The sequence below is a fragment of the Chelonia mydas genome, chromosome 1 (genome assembly GCF_015237465.2).
Source record: "Chelonia mydas isolate rCheMyd1 chromosome 1, rCheMyd1.pri.v2, whole genome shotgun sequence".
NCBI classification, from domain to species: Eukaryota; Metazoa; Chordata; order Testudines; family Cheloniidae; genus Chelonia; species Chelonia mydas.
Window position 1 is genome coordinate 55570717 of NC_057849.1, and position 15052 is coordinate 55585768.

The 15052-nt window shown below is 42.4% G+C and overlaps 1 protein-coding gene across 9 annotated transcripts in view; it reads left to right on the forward strand.

Moving 5' to 3' along the window:
- INTS6 (integrator complex subunit 6) overlaps positions 1-15052 on the forward strand; it is a 75857-nt gene that overhangs the window by 29241 nt on the left and 31564 nt on the right. For all 9 annotated transcript variants that reach the window (XM_037893220.2, XM_043532582.1, XM_037893203.2 and 6 more), the window contains 3 exons: positions 6191-6374; positions 9242-9367; positions 10024-10178. In XM_037893220.2, coding sequence (XP_037749148.1) covers positions 6191-6374; positions 9242-9367; positions 10024-10178 — 465 coding nt within the window. The remainder of the gene's footprint in view (positions 1-6190; positions 6375-9241; positions 9368-10023; positions 10179-15052) is intronic.

The following is a 15052-nucleotide window of genomic DNA, read 5'->3' on the forward strand; positions in this document are numbered from 1 at the left end:
TCGGGCCCACAATCTTCATCCCAGCCCTATACATCTAAACACCATTTTTGATGGGCAGGTCGAGGCACCGTTAGACTATTCCCCCCCAGCTAACACAGCCAACTATCGTTCCACACCCATTTGGCCACTGATTGGCAGTGTTCTGCAGTGCCTGGAGCTGCATAACATCAAACTGATGAGACTGTCTGAACTGGATACTCCAGTTTACCTCCCTACCCCCTCCACAACCTCCTTCCTCGTCCCTCTTCAGGGACTCTTCTCATGAGAGTTTACTATGATGCAAGATAGGTCGCTTCCTCCAGCTAGGAGCCATAGAACCAGTACCTCAACATCTATGAGGCATGGAGTTCTACTCTCGTTATGTCCTAATACCTAAAAGGAAGGGAGGTTGGAGACACACACTAGACTTCAGAGCTCTCAACAAGTTTGTCAAGGCTCAAATTTCAAGATGGTCACCTTATTGACAATCATTCAGCATTGGAACAGGTAGACTGGTTTTTGGCCCTCAAACTCTAGGACATCTATTTTTGCATCTCAATCTACCAGCTCACAGACAATTTCTCAGATTCACTCTGGGACCCGACCACTACCAATACAGACTGCTTCCCTTTGGTCTATCATTAGTCCTAAGGGTATTTTCCAAGGTTCTCTCAGTGGTGGCCACTCATTTATGTTCTCAAGGGATAATGATTTATCCATACCTGGACGATTGTCTCCTCGGAGCCCGATCTCTCCGGGAAGCTCACCAAGTCACCGACACTACAATACATTTGTTTGTAGAGCTGGGTCTACAGATCAACGCCCAAGATGTCAACCCTCACTCCAGTGCAATACCTGGAATTCATAGGGGCTGACCTCGACATGTTAGAGGCCAAAGCTGTCTTACCTCAATACAGGTTCCTATCCTTAGTCTTACTCATAGACATCATTCAGAGCAGCCCACAAATACTTGTCAGGCTTTGCCTCCAATTCTTGGGACATATGGTAGGGGCACGGCAGTGATACCTCATGCCAGGCTTCCCATGCAATGCCTCCAAATATGGTTTGGTTCGGTTTACAGAGTGAACAAGGACAGGTTGTCACTACCCACCAGGATCAAAAACTCCTTAAACTGGTGGAAGGTCCCAGCCATTGTTTACAAAGGAATCCCCTTCTTGAAAACATCACAATCATTGCTCCTCGCCACTGACACGTCACTCATAGGTTGGGGCATGCACCTAAATGGCCTCATGACACAAGGCAAATGGTCGCCCACCGAGATATCCCTCCACATCAATCTCCTCAAGCTGAGAGTGGTCAGAAATGCCTGTACCCATTTCCTCCTATTGATCGATCTCTCTCACACACACCCACCCACCCACCCAGATCACCTTTCTTTGTGCAGAAGCAATGAGATTATAGAATTGGAAATCTCACACAACATTACACTGTCTGCAGTGTACCTCCGGGTACACAAAACTCGGTAGTGGACAGTATCAGTTGCAAATTCCCACACGAACATGAGTGGGAGATGCATAGGTACTTCATGACCTATTCAGATGATGGGGGACACTGTCTACAGATCTGTTCGCCATTCAGCTGAACAAGAAGTGTCCATACTACTGCTCCAGACCGGAGATGGGATAACATTCCTTAGTTGATGCTCTCTGTTAGAGAGCTTATTCCTTCACTCTCCCACTTCCCTGGTCCTTCTCACATGAACAAAGAGCAACAATATCCGAAGTCCGAAGGTGCAAACAATTCGATGTGGGTGAACTTCCAGCAAGCGTAAATCCAAGTTCCTTTTTCCTTATTTTCGAATACCAACTTACTTCCTGTTTGCCCCTAATTTATATAGTAATATTCTTAGCTATACCTTAACCAATCATTCTACTGAAATTTAACTAACCAATCCTAACATATTGTAACATGATTAGCGAACCAGTTATATCCCACCACCTTAATTGGTTTACACCCAGCACAATTAATTATACAGCAGACAGAAACAATCACAGAACCAGACAGAGACCATGCCAATAAACAATAGCAAAGTGGGAACTATAATGACAAAACAATACAGAAGTGAGGATTTCACAATTACATCTATAAAGACATAAGGGTTTCCCAGCTGTGTCTGTTGATAAGTGAGTTCTTACCAGACAGAAAACTATCAACCTAAATTTCCTTTTACATCTTCTAGGCTCTTCCCTTTCTCTGGAGGTGATAGATCGGATCACCTTCCTAACAGCCCCATATTGACTAGTTTGGAATGTGAGGATGTGACCTTACGCTTCCCAGCTTATGGCTGCCTCTGCTGCTTAGCCAAAGGCATTGGCCTAAGAACAGGGCCTCAGACTGTCACAGTGAGAGAAGGCCCTTATACAGATTCTTTCTTGTATACCGCTATTACTAGCTAAATGATAAACATATACCTACATTCTTAGAGTATAGGCCTTTACAGACAGGCCTGAATATCTATATCCTAACACTCGACCCCTTTTTTTTTTCTTTTTTTTTCTTTTGGGATCCTCCTGCCCAGGTATCCCTGGAAAAGCATAGGACATATGGCGACACACTTTCTGATAGGGCCAGGCATCAAGGTGGAAGGTGTCGATGCTCCATCTGTCCCACTGCCCCTTGTGTAGTACCATGCCCTGCACCTTCTCTCATACAGTCATACTACACCTATTCCAATTAGTGTTCCAGACTTCCCAGTATAGTGGGCCCGAGAAGGTTGGGTCCGGGTTGTCTAGTACACTGGGGGGGCTTACTACATTACTTATAGGTTATAATTAGTGGCTGTTCTCTAGGGGGTTGTGCCCCCCTTGATCGTTTCCATATGCAATGTAACACACACATAGTTAACAATACACCAGCTGCTATGATAATCCACAGCAACACCAAGAGTCCTGACCACTGCAATATGGTTCAACATCCTGACCACCACCAAAAACACTGCTTCTCCTCCTTTGATAAGGTTAAAATTTTGTCAGCGCCATCCTGTAGCGTGTACTGTAAGTGTGTCCAACTGTTGGCGCTTGCAGCAAGTTGCTCTTGTAATCTTTGTGTACTTTTGTCCATATTGTGTCCATTGAATATCCACAGTGAAATTTGGTATTGTCCATACCAATTCAACTACCTGGTATGGTATGGGGTAGTAGGTGCTAGTTCGATTGTTTACAACGATTAAGTCCACTGATCCACTGGTGCACCATAGTCCAGGTGGCAGTGTATAGAAGTTCATAATTTGGTCATACACTGGAAGGATTTTGCCTCCTAGTGTTATATTGGAGGATTGCATACATTCCCAACAGAATACACCGTACCCCATATACATTACCCCTAAATGCCCCACCTTTGCAATAGGCCATTGATCCTGCTCCTCCATAGTCATAGTAGAGGGGCACATCCATATTCCTCCTCTGGATATACAACTGCTTAGTGTGATGCTACTGCTCCAGACCGGAGATGGGATAACATTCCTTAGTTGATGCTCTCCTCCTCCCCTGGGACAGGGACCGTTTCTACATGTTCCCTCCATTTCCCCTACTGTCAAAGGTCCTGCTGAAAGTAAAAAGGGATGGAGCTCGTGTCATTGAGTGTTTCTACTTGGCTGAGACAGATGTGATACCCTTACCTCTCTCAGCTTGCAACATGTCTGCTGATCTCTCTCCTGACCATTCCGCACCTCCTCTCACAGAGCAAAGGACGTACCCTACATTCCAACCTGGGAATTCTGTGCCTCAAAGCATGGCTCCTGTTTGGTTCCAACACCTAGAAAGCTTCTGTTCAAGAGACATGACGCACTTACCTGCAGAAATGGTCCAGGTTTCAGATTTGGTGCATGTCCCAACAAAGCTTCCCATCTCCTGCAGTTCTTTTACATATCCTAGACTAAGCTTTAACCCTAAAATGGTTCGGACTATCTCTAAGCTCTCTCAGCGTCCACCTAGTGGCTATTACAGCCCTTCACCAACCTGTAGGGGAGTACTCTGAACTGTTACACCCAACTACAAAAAGGTTCCTCAGGGGCATAGTAAACTTATTCCCTCAACTTCAGCTTCCTGTCACCACATGGGACCTGAACCTTGTACTGAAAGGACTGACTAGGCTCCCCTTTGAACCATAGACACCTGTTCACTAACATACCTATCCTGGTAGTAGCCTTCCTGGTAGTGATTTTCTTGATCAGGAGAATAGGAGAGAGAGCAGCTCTGATGGCACATCCTCCCTACATGGTATTCTTCCGGATAAGGTTATGCTCAGACTGCATCCAAAATTCATCCCTAAGGTAACCTCCTACTTTCACATGAATCAGTTGATTCACCTTCCAATCTTCAACTCCAAGCCTCACCAAGACAACAGGGAGGCTATATTGTGTACCTGGATGTCAGGAGAGCCCTGGCCTTCTACCTGGACAAGACAGAGGTCTTCAGGAACTCCCCTAGGCTTTTCCTCTGCACAACGGAAAGTTCCAAAGGCTCAACAATATCAGCCCAAAGACTTTCCAAGTGGGTCTCGAACTGTATCAGACATTGTACCCAAGTTCATCATATGACCCCTCCAGATGCCATTCATACACACTCAACAAGGTCAGTCTCCTCATCCGTTGCCTCCTTCAAGGATGTCATTATCTTAGAGATCTGGAGAGCAACAAGATGAGCATCAGTCCACACTTTTGCAGATCACTGTGCCATCGCTGGGGACTCTGCCTTTGATGCCATCTTCTGCTCCATGGTTCTGTCATCTGTAATAGACTCAACTCTGAAGTTCTGACCCTCCAGAAAGGATACTGCTTGGGAGTCACCTACAGTGGACATAGGGACACTACTGGAAGAAGAAATTATTCACCTTGTCCAGTAATGATGGTTCTTTGAGACCAGTGTTTCTATGAGTGGTCCACAACCCATCCTCCTTCCCTCTAGTTCTTGTGTTCCGTGCAGTAGAGAAGGAAATGGGGAGGGTTAGCCTGCATGCGCTGGCTAGCCTCATGGCACAGCGCGAGAAAAGACCACATGTGCGAGCCCAACGGACACTGCTACCAAAGTTCTCCCATCAGCAGCACGGGGACACAAGCATACCTACAGTGGAGCAGCCATAGGGGGGACACATCTTGAAGAACCATTGTTGCTGCATAAGGAGAGTAACTTCTTTGTCCTTTCTTCAGACAATGAAAATAAAATGGGAAGACTCTGTATTCTTGGATGGCATTGTTAGCAGCTTAAAAGTTCTTCATAGTTCTCTTCAGATGTTATGAGTCAACAGCATGCAGTAGGAAGGCATTTTTCCCTGTATGGATGCTTGTTAAACATTGTGATGTCCTTGGGTGAACATGAAATGGGTCATTTTACATAAATATTAATTTAAATCTTTTTATTTTTCTCTTCCTGTACCATGTCATGGTGGACCTAAAAGTTTAAATCTGTCTGTAGTATATCCAAGGTGAAGTGCTTCAATCACTTCTTTAAATTGCTCATTGTGTGCTACATTAAAAGTGATATTGTCATAAAAATTGCAACTCTTATCAAGTTAAGTCTTTTGACTTTTAGTTCTGATGGTGTAATCACCAAATGAACCCCAGAAGTTGTCAAAGGATAAAGATGAGCAGGATCTACTCTTTAGTTAAGCTGCTGTGGAAGCTAGAAGGCCTGTAACAGAGACTTGATTTATGATTAGTGCTAGATTTTGATACCGATGGCACTGAAATTTTTCTTTTGCGGGATCATCATACCCACCAATATTCTGGTCTTCCACTTAGTTGATAATTTCATTCATTGGTGCATTTTATATTGAAGATGAATGCAGAGAAACAGACTTTCTGAAATGAGCCTGGATCCTTTCGGTGCTTACCAAAACCAAACTTTAATTTAGTATGCTTTAGGCAAATGAGATTTTAATATTGCTGTGGAAAGAACATTGCAGTAATGCAGTTCTGCTTGCAGGATTCTAAAATAAAACAAGTTTAAAGAACTTAAAAGTAAATGTACATCTTCAGAACTTCATATTGCTGTGAAATGAGTTTATGTACAGTGTTGACTGAATTATGGATCTCATATTTATTAGATATAAAAAATCTACTATGTTATATTGTAAGCTTCTCTGGGTTACATATCCATGTGGTTGACTTGTACAATAAATTGCAGTCATGTAGCTACTAGAATTTTGAATTCACTGTTTTGTGAAGAAAAAGTTTAAATATTTTTCTTTTCAGCTCCATTTACCTCTAAATTCTCCTTTACCTGGAAGTGAATTGACTAAGGAACCTTTTCGTTGGGATCAGAGACTGTTTGCTTTAGTTCTGCGTTTGCCTGGCATCACAACTCCAGAATCAGAGCAGATAGCAGGTGTGCCCGTTGATGACTCAGCAATTACACCCATGTGTGAAGTCACAGGAGGTGAGTGCCTTAGCTTCACTTGACAAAGTAGATCTTTCAGAAAAGTGATCTAGCATATAGCTCAGTTGTATTAGATAGTGTTTGAAAATTTCTGACTCCTTTGTTTAATCTCTTTAAAACCCTGGGCACAATGGGGCTACGTGTTACAGCTTTCTTAGGACATATAAGTAGTAACATTACAAATAAATTCATCTGCTAATAGTCTTGAAAGGGTGTGCATTTGCTTTCTTCAGCAATTTTGACTAGAAGGGGGAAAATATACTTTGTAGTTTAGGCACTCAGCCAGAATTCTTAAGAATCATGAAATCTGTTAGGTAGTGAGATTGTATTCAGTTTGCTGGCACTGGACATGCTAGCATCTGAAGGCCATGGGGCGTGTTTTCTTTTGAGAGCTTTTAAATATTTCTTAAATGAAGAACATTTTTGGACAAATGTCTGCACTTTCCCTTTTCCTCCGCTGCCTCTCGTGTTCTTTTGTAATCTCTCATGGTTATCTCTCATTTAGATTGTAAACTTCTCTGGTACAGTCTAGAAGTTAAGTCTTGTCTGTAGAGTACCATGAGCACACACCAAGTATTAAAAAAGAAAAAAGATCCTTTTGATAGTAATTGGGGTGGGAGAAGAGGGAGAAAAGGAAAGAATTTAAAGAAACTTCAAGTAGATGTGATCCCCACACTTCTCAGAATGTAAAGCAGATGCCTCAACCACTGGATTAAAAAGGCTTTTTGGGCTATTTAAAAGGTGTTGAAGTGTGCCACAAGGGGGAGCTCACATTCCAAGAATTCAGTAGAGACCTTAAGTTAACAAGGAAAAAAATCCTTAAAATGTAAAAGGCAATAAAATTAAAATGAAGTATGTTTCTTAGTTGTTACCAAGATGCGTGCAGAACTTCATTAATGAAATCATTTAATAGACTCTCTTGCTGCTTCAACGAAGTAACATATGTTTTCTTTGTAACTTGTTTATATATTTCCCCATAACTAGATCAGCAAAAATCAGCCCTTCTAGTTTCTTGATTAAGAATTAAAAGAGCTGAATGTCAGCATCTTGGCTAAGGGATAACTAAGAGGGGACATAAGTCTAAAAATACTTGATAGGCATAATCTCGAAAGTAGAAGAGACAATACATAGTGATACACAGAGGTATAACTAGGAGTAATAAGATGCAATTATGGAAGGAAAAACATTTACAGATGTATTGGGCTGTGCAGTGTCTACCAAGGGAAGCTATGGATGCATCAGTGTTCCCTCTATTTTTTTACATCCATGTGTGGAATTAATTTTGTTATGTGCACCAATATGGAGGTTATGTGTGGTGGGGGTGGGGCCGAGGGGTTTGGAGTGTGCGAGGGGGGCTCAGGGCTGGGGCAGAGGGGTGGGGTGTGGGTTCTGGGGTAGGGCTGGGGATGAGAGGATTGGGGTATGGGAGGGGGCTCAGGGTTAGGTCAGAGGGTTGGGGGGTGGGCTCTGGGATGGGGCTAGGGATCAGGGATGTGTGAGGGGGCTCAGGGCTGGGGCAGAGGGTTGGGTGCAGGGGGTGAGAGCTCCAGCTTGGGGTGAAGGCTCTGTGGTGGGGCCAGGGATGAGGGGTTTGGGGTGCAGGCTGCCCCGGGGCTGCGGTGGGGAGAGGACTCCCCCAGCCCTCTCTTGCCACAGCAGCTTGGGGCCGGGTGAGAGGGGTCTCTCCCTGGCTGCGGCAGTTCCAGCTTGGCTGGGCTGGGCCGGGCCAGAGAGAGGGGCTCCTCTCTCTGGCAGCTCTGGCCGGGCAGGGCTGGGCTGGAGAAGGAGCTCCTCTCTGTGGCGGGCTGGGGGAGGGGCACCTCTCCCCACGTGCAGGGCCCTTGATAGCCTGCTGCACGGCTGTACAGCTTACAGGGAACTTAGGACACCCACTTGGGAAAACAGACTTAAAATATAGTGTAGGAGACAATCCTGCATTGATGTGGACTGCATGACTTTATAAGTCTCTTTCCATTGCTATCTTGTATGATTTTATGTTCTGTTAAAATGCTCTAGTTGCACTATACCTTTTTAAAGGATTCAGTGCAATACTTAACAGTATTAGGGCAATACCTCAAGTTCCCCATCAGGAAGTAATAGAAGTACTCTTTTTATGGCTTTGAGACATTGATACACAGAGCACAGCAGGGCATTATTTGTCATTTGGCTCATTTTCTTACATTGACAACACAATCCTTACTTATATTGACAAACATAATCTATGAAGCAAAAAGAAAAGGAGGACTTGTGGCACCTTAGAGACTAACAGATTTATTTGTTAGTCTCTAAGGTGCCACAAGTCCTCCTTTTCTTTTTGCGAATACAGACTAACACGGCTGCTACTCTGAAACCTATCATAATCTATGAAGACATCTTCTATTCTGTACACATAAAACTTGTTACTTTAAGTAATTGTATAGTTTGATACTTTTTTTATTTTTTTAATTACTATGTGGTTGGTTATACAGTAGTTACCAATAAAATATTTGCTAACAATAATCCACTAACATAGTATCTGAGGTACTACACTATTTCTTTATACAGGGTACTTCAGAATAGTATATAACTGCAGCTCCTCAAATATCATAACCTGGTAGATGTTGATATCTGGTGTTCTTTGAATGGCCACTGCTTTATAAACAAAAATACCTGCTTGCATGGGCAAAATAATTTTGAGAATGTAATAAACATGCAGCATACTGTCAGTTTTAGAATACTTGTTACATTGGGAGAGGATGGTAGATGTCTTAAATTAAATGCATTATAGCTAGACTTCTATTAAATGGATTAGTCTGAAAAAATTTCAAAGGTGAAGGGAGAAATATAAAATAGTAGACTTGGTCTTGAGACTTTTTCTTTCATTCTAGGTCGCTCGTATTGTGTGTGTTCTCCAAAAATGCTGAATCAGTGTCTTGAATCATTGGTTCAAAAAGTGCAAAGTGGAGTAGTAATAAATTTTGAAAAATCTGGACCAGATCCTTCACCGATTGAAGGTATTTGAAAAATTCTACATACTTTTATAACCAATTGGATTTGCATTTGGTATTCAAATTTAACAATAGCCAGAAATGTACATAGTTTAATTTGAAAGAAGCACTACAGTGTTAGACACCATTGTTCCTTTCTAATGTAGTAATATGACCACATTCTTGAGTGGTTTAAATTTCTGTAGCTTTACTCCTTTTTTGTTCTAAATATGAATAACTTGCCTACTTCTTCTAGAACAAGTTCATGGAAAATACTAGCTTTTTTTCTAACTCTGAAATGTTGTATATTAAAAGTTCATTCGTGTCATCTTCATGCACCAGGAAAATATTTGATTCGTCTAGTATTATTTGTGATAAGGAAAGGAAACTTCAATTGAGTTCTGAAAGTACATCAGATAATAGAACTGTGTTTTTTCAGACTCCCATTCAGTAAGCATTCAACAGTATTACTCAACTCTAAATTAGTTAGCATTCCTGCTGGAAATGCTAAAAATTACTTGGAAACTGGTATATACTATTGTTGTCGTTTCTAATATACTTTTAAGGATATCCCTCTTAAGGTGTATAAAAATCCTTGCACACTCCATTTAAAGTGTTTAAATAATTTGAAATACTATATAATTAAATATAGAGTTATGGAGGTAATTTTGTTTTTTGTATAGATGGACAGATGGATATAGCTAGGTCTTTTGGACCCCAACCTTGGCACAGCTGTCACAAACTTATCTATGTCAGACCAAACCCTAAAACTGGAGTTCCCATAGGCCACTGGCCTGTTCCAGAATCCTTTTGGCCAGATCAAAATTCTCCAACATTGGTAAGTACTTGAAGTGAGGGAAAAATCATTTAACTGCTTCCTGTTCATGGGTTTTAAATCCTGGGTTACCTGGTTCAAATATAAGCACTGTAAAGGAAATTCAGGCTAACGTCTGCTGCATTTCTTTTCAGAAACAGATGTTTCAACTGCTGTGAATAAGATACTGCGTGGCAATTAACATACTGTGTTCATTGTGGAATAATTGCATAAGAGACATCTGCTTCTTTAAGAAACAAACTGCCTATAAGACTTTTATTGCTAACATCTGAGCACAATGCTATGAACATTAAAACATCTTACTTAAATGTATCTCTTCGGAGTTTGAACAGAGATCAAACTGACAATTTTCCCTTAAGACACTATTTAGAATGCAAACAAAGATCCTAGAACTGATGCATGTTCGTCTCTTTATCATGTAAACTATCATATTTAACCATCCAAAGGACATACTATTGCTGGTTAGGGGCTGGGGGGGGACACTTCTATGTAAATATGTCCTAAATTGGGAAAAAGCTAGTGGTGACAGTGTTCTTTCAATGCAGAAGTGGCAGAGTTGGCCCGTATCTCCTGTTGTTCAGTGTAGCAGTGCTTCTAATCTACCACAAATAGAAACTTTACCTCACATTGTAAAAAGTCTTCACTTGCAATACATTAGTTTTCTTTGTGCTCTATTACGAATAAAAGGATGTACCCATGCCAATTTGTATTAGTAATGTAGTATAATATAACAGTCAACACTGATTGAAAATATTAGTTGAACTGATGTAATTTTGGGCTATTACCTGCTTTATAAGAGGATCTTCACTTTTAGTCTTTGTGCCCTACCTCTGATTTATTAAAGTTTGCAAACTTTAAGGTGTTCTGTGCATTTGGCTTGCAGAGAACATGAAATGCTTCAACTGAGTATAGAAAATGGAAGACTAGTGTGGTGTGTGGGAGTATTTTATTCTTAAATTTAGTTCTTATTTAGTTTGTGTATATTCATTGTCTCATTGTGCCCAGTCCAGTAAGACATACACAGCCTTCTGAGCTGTATGGCAGGCTAGCCTATTCTGAAGAAAAATTAAACTCCTGCAATTGTTTAAAAAACAACCCCCCCCCCAAAAAAAAAAAAAACAAAAACAAAACCCAAACAACAACAACGTTGTGCACTTGGGTATTACGGAGCTGTTTTTTCATTCATCTGAGTCTGGGCTTAACACAGTTTTATGAATTACTGCTCTAGGCCCGTGGTTCCCACACTTTCTAGTAGTGCGGCTCCCTTACAGATATTTTAAAACTTGGTCTCTCCCCTCAACCAAGTACCCCCCCCCTTTTTTTTAAATAAAAACTTACTTGGGACAATAGAGTTCAGATGATTTTGAAACTTTATTGAACTACACACAGTTTAATTATATAATCTGATCTAATCTGGGTTTTTAAAACTAATTTGAAAATATGGATTGCTTGGCATGTTTGGACACAGACTAATATTTTAGTGACAAGGATGGGTCTGTTAAATAAAAGTTCTTCAACTATTGTACCTGCTTTGACCAATCTCACATAACTATGGCCTGCTATGTCTTAACTGACTGCCTATCCAGTTTTTTTGCTGCCGCTGGTCAGAACCTCCAGGGCCTGGAACTTTCCTTTGATTCCTTCAATCTGTAATAAGTTAGCCATGGTGCCTTTTGTATATAGTTCCTGATAGTAAGTTTTAAATAGTTTTATAGTTTTTAGCAGTTTTGTAGTTAGATTTCCCAACTTGGGGACCTTCTCTATCCCCATACCCCCTTGTGAGTATTGGGGAGAACTTGGGACTTCAAACTCTGTGTCCTGCCCACATTCGGTCTTCGTCAGCAACAATGACCAGCTCTGTCTGTCGTGTCTCGGGAAGGCACAAGTCGCAGCTAGGTGTATTATCTGCCACTCTTTCCCTAGCCATAGGCATGACATGAGGGAATTCTGGCTTAGAAAAGACCTCATGCAGAAGGCCACAAAGCGAGCGTCGGACACAGGCTGAGGCAACCCCCGAGCATCAGCGTGAATTGACACAGAGCACACTTCCTGCCAGAAGCTCTGACTGTTGCAGGGTGATCCATACCCACAGATTCCCCCCTTCAGCATCTTGTCAGGAGACGGAACACTTGGACAAGCATAAGAGCACCCTCTAGTTCCGCTTCAAAGACGTCCAATACAACTTTGCCTAAATCGAGCAAATCTGCTTGTTCAAACCCTAAAGACGTACATCCTGAGTCCCAGGGCCATGACTCTAAAGCTCATAAATAAAGGGCTTTATCAGTATTAGACTCTGTACCAATAACATCCACTCCACTGGTACCATCCAAGGCAAAAAGATGATCCATTGATTCCAGCATGATCACAGCTTCTACCACTGAAGGTACCATCACTTTATCGCACACCGGCCACACGGAGCCTCCCTCCTCCAACCTTGACAGCACAAATGGATTGTACTCCAGAGAGATCAGACTTACACTACACTGGAGGATATCTTTGCTCTTCCTGAGTCTGTTTTCCCCCATCATTTGGGACCTTCTCTCCTGACTCCACCAGGGGATGTACTTTTGATAGAAGCCTGTCTCCTCTTCTATCTGCTAGCTGTGCTTTTCTTCCGCCAAAAGTGTTGATTCCGCTGTTGGGTCCAGACCCTTTTTTCCCCTTCCTCAGCAGAATTCGAACCTCTAGAAGAGCCGTCATCTCCTCCAAGAAACATTAGTCCAGATAGTAGACGGAGCCTTCTGGTACCAACATCTGCCTCGACATTTGCCTCAGGACCGTTGGTACCCCATGCCTTTGAGCACCCCACAACTACCTCCTGAACCAACATGCTAGCTATACTGGAGAACCTGGGACCTGTGTGTCAGATATAGAGAGCCCATGCATTCTGCCAGGGAATTATTTCACCATTCCCTTCTAAGGGAAGAGTCAGAGACTCCTCCTGAGACCCCATAGAAGAGGAGGAATATGAAACAGTTCCATCTCTAACAACAAAATTGCCGTCTTTATCGTCCAATGAAGCAGTCATCCCGGCATCTCTGTCCCCTCGGAACAATCATAAACAGATTCACAATTCATTGCAAAGGGTGGCCAGAACAACTCCAGATGTCCCTAGAGGAGGCCCAGGACCCTCAATACAAACTCCCGGATATCCTGCAAACCACCAGCTCCAGTTAATAAAGCTATTCTGGAACCTGCTAGAGCAGCGTGGCAGACATAACCACATACCCTACTACTCCCAAGAGGGCATAGAGGTACTATTTTCTTCCAGCTAAGGGAGTGAAATATCTTTTTACCCATGCTGCACCAAATGCTGTGGTCATCAAGGCTGCCAGGGAGGAATCTAGACAGCAACGTTTTAAACCCACTCCTCATAACAAGGTGGCTAAACATCTAGTCCTATAGGGAAGGAAGGTTTTCACATCTACTAGCCTTCAGTTTTGTAAAGTGAACCATCAAGAGCTGTTGGACAAGTACAGCTATCTCAAATGCACAGATTTTTTTTAGACAAACTACCACAGCAGGACAGCGCTCACTTCCAGGCGGTCATAGAAGAGGTTAAGCTGGTGACCAGAACCACACTTCAGTCAGCAATTGATGCAGCAGAAACGTCATCTAGATTGATAATAGCTATTGTGATGCACTGAGAGTTATGGTTGCACACTTCAGGATTTCCCAGGGAGGTCCAAATCATTGTGGAGGATTTACCCTCTGAGACCTGTTTTTTCAGTGAAAAGACAGATCAGTCCATACATGCTTTAAAGGACTCCGGGGCCACATGCTGCACCCTGGGAACATATACGCCTGCCCCAAAAAGGAAATATCACAGGCAGCCTTTCTAGACTGGCTCCTCCACAGTTGTATCATTAGTGATCTTATGACCTTCCTTTTAGGAGACACAAGGTACAGAACACTAGTTTCTCTGCACTTTGCATGTCTAAGGCATCATTTCAATTGAATCCCATCCCCCAGTGAAAAGATATTTTTGACAGGAATTTGAGAGCTGCAAGCCATTTATGAGGCTGCCACTTCCCAACCGCCATATATTTGAGGGTTGTTTAGCACTCTGTTTCCATAACTGGAGTGCCATAACAGACAATTGAGTATTAGATATCATTGTTACTATGCAGTCGGGTTTACTTATCTACCTCTCTTCAAACCCCCCATTTTCAGTTAGGAGGTGGAATCCCTCCTCCAGTAAGGAGCAATAGAGCACTTAGAGATTTTTGCTCTATGTATTTCCAGGTTCCCAAAAAGAAGGTTGGAGACCTATTCTTGAACTTCACAATCTCAACAATGTTATTCACAAACCGATTTCACATATGAAAGACGTTTCTTTCACATGGCTGTTCACCCTGCCCATAATGGTGTTTTCTCAGATTCATGGTGGGTCCTGACCATTTTCCATACAGGGTGCTCTTATTTGGCCTCACCATTGCACCCCCCCTCCCGCCACAGGTTTTTACCAAGGTCTTTCTGGTAATAACAGCTCATTTCAGACAGAACAGTTTCACCATTTCCCCTTCTCTCGATGATCAGTTTCTCATTGCAAAGACATCTCATGAAGCCCATAAGTCTACCACATCAATGCATTAACTACTTTCTTCCGACGGAATCGCTGTGAAATTTGAAAAGTCTCTCCTTACTCCAATTCAGCCTGTAGACTTCACAAGGATCAACCTATATTCAGTTATGGCACGAACTTCCTTACCATGGGACAGGTTTTGAACTATGAGCGCCCTAGTAGGTCAGGCTATACTCAACTCTCAGGCTCCAGTTAGAACTTATCTTTCCCTCCTGAGGCATATGGCTTCATGTACTTATGCTACCCCATTCACCAGACTCCTCCTATGTTCCATTCAGGTCTGGCTCCAGAC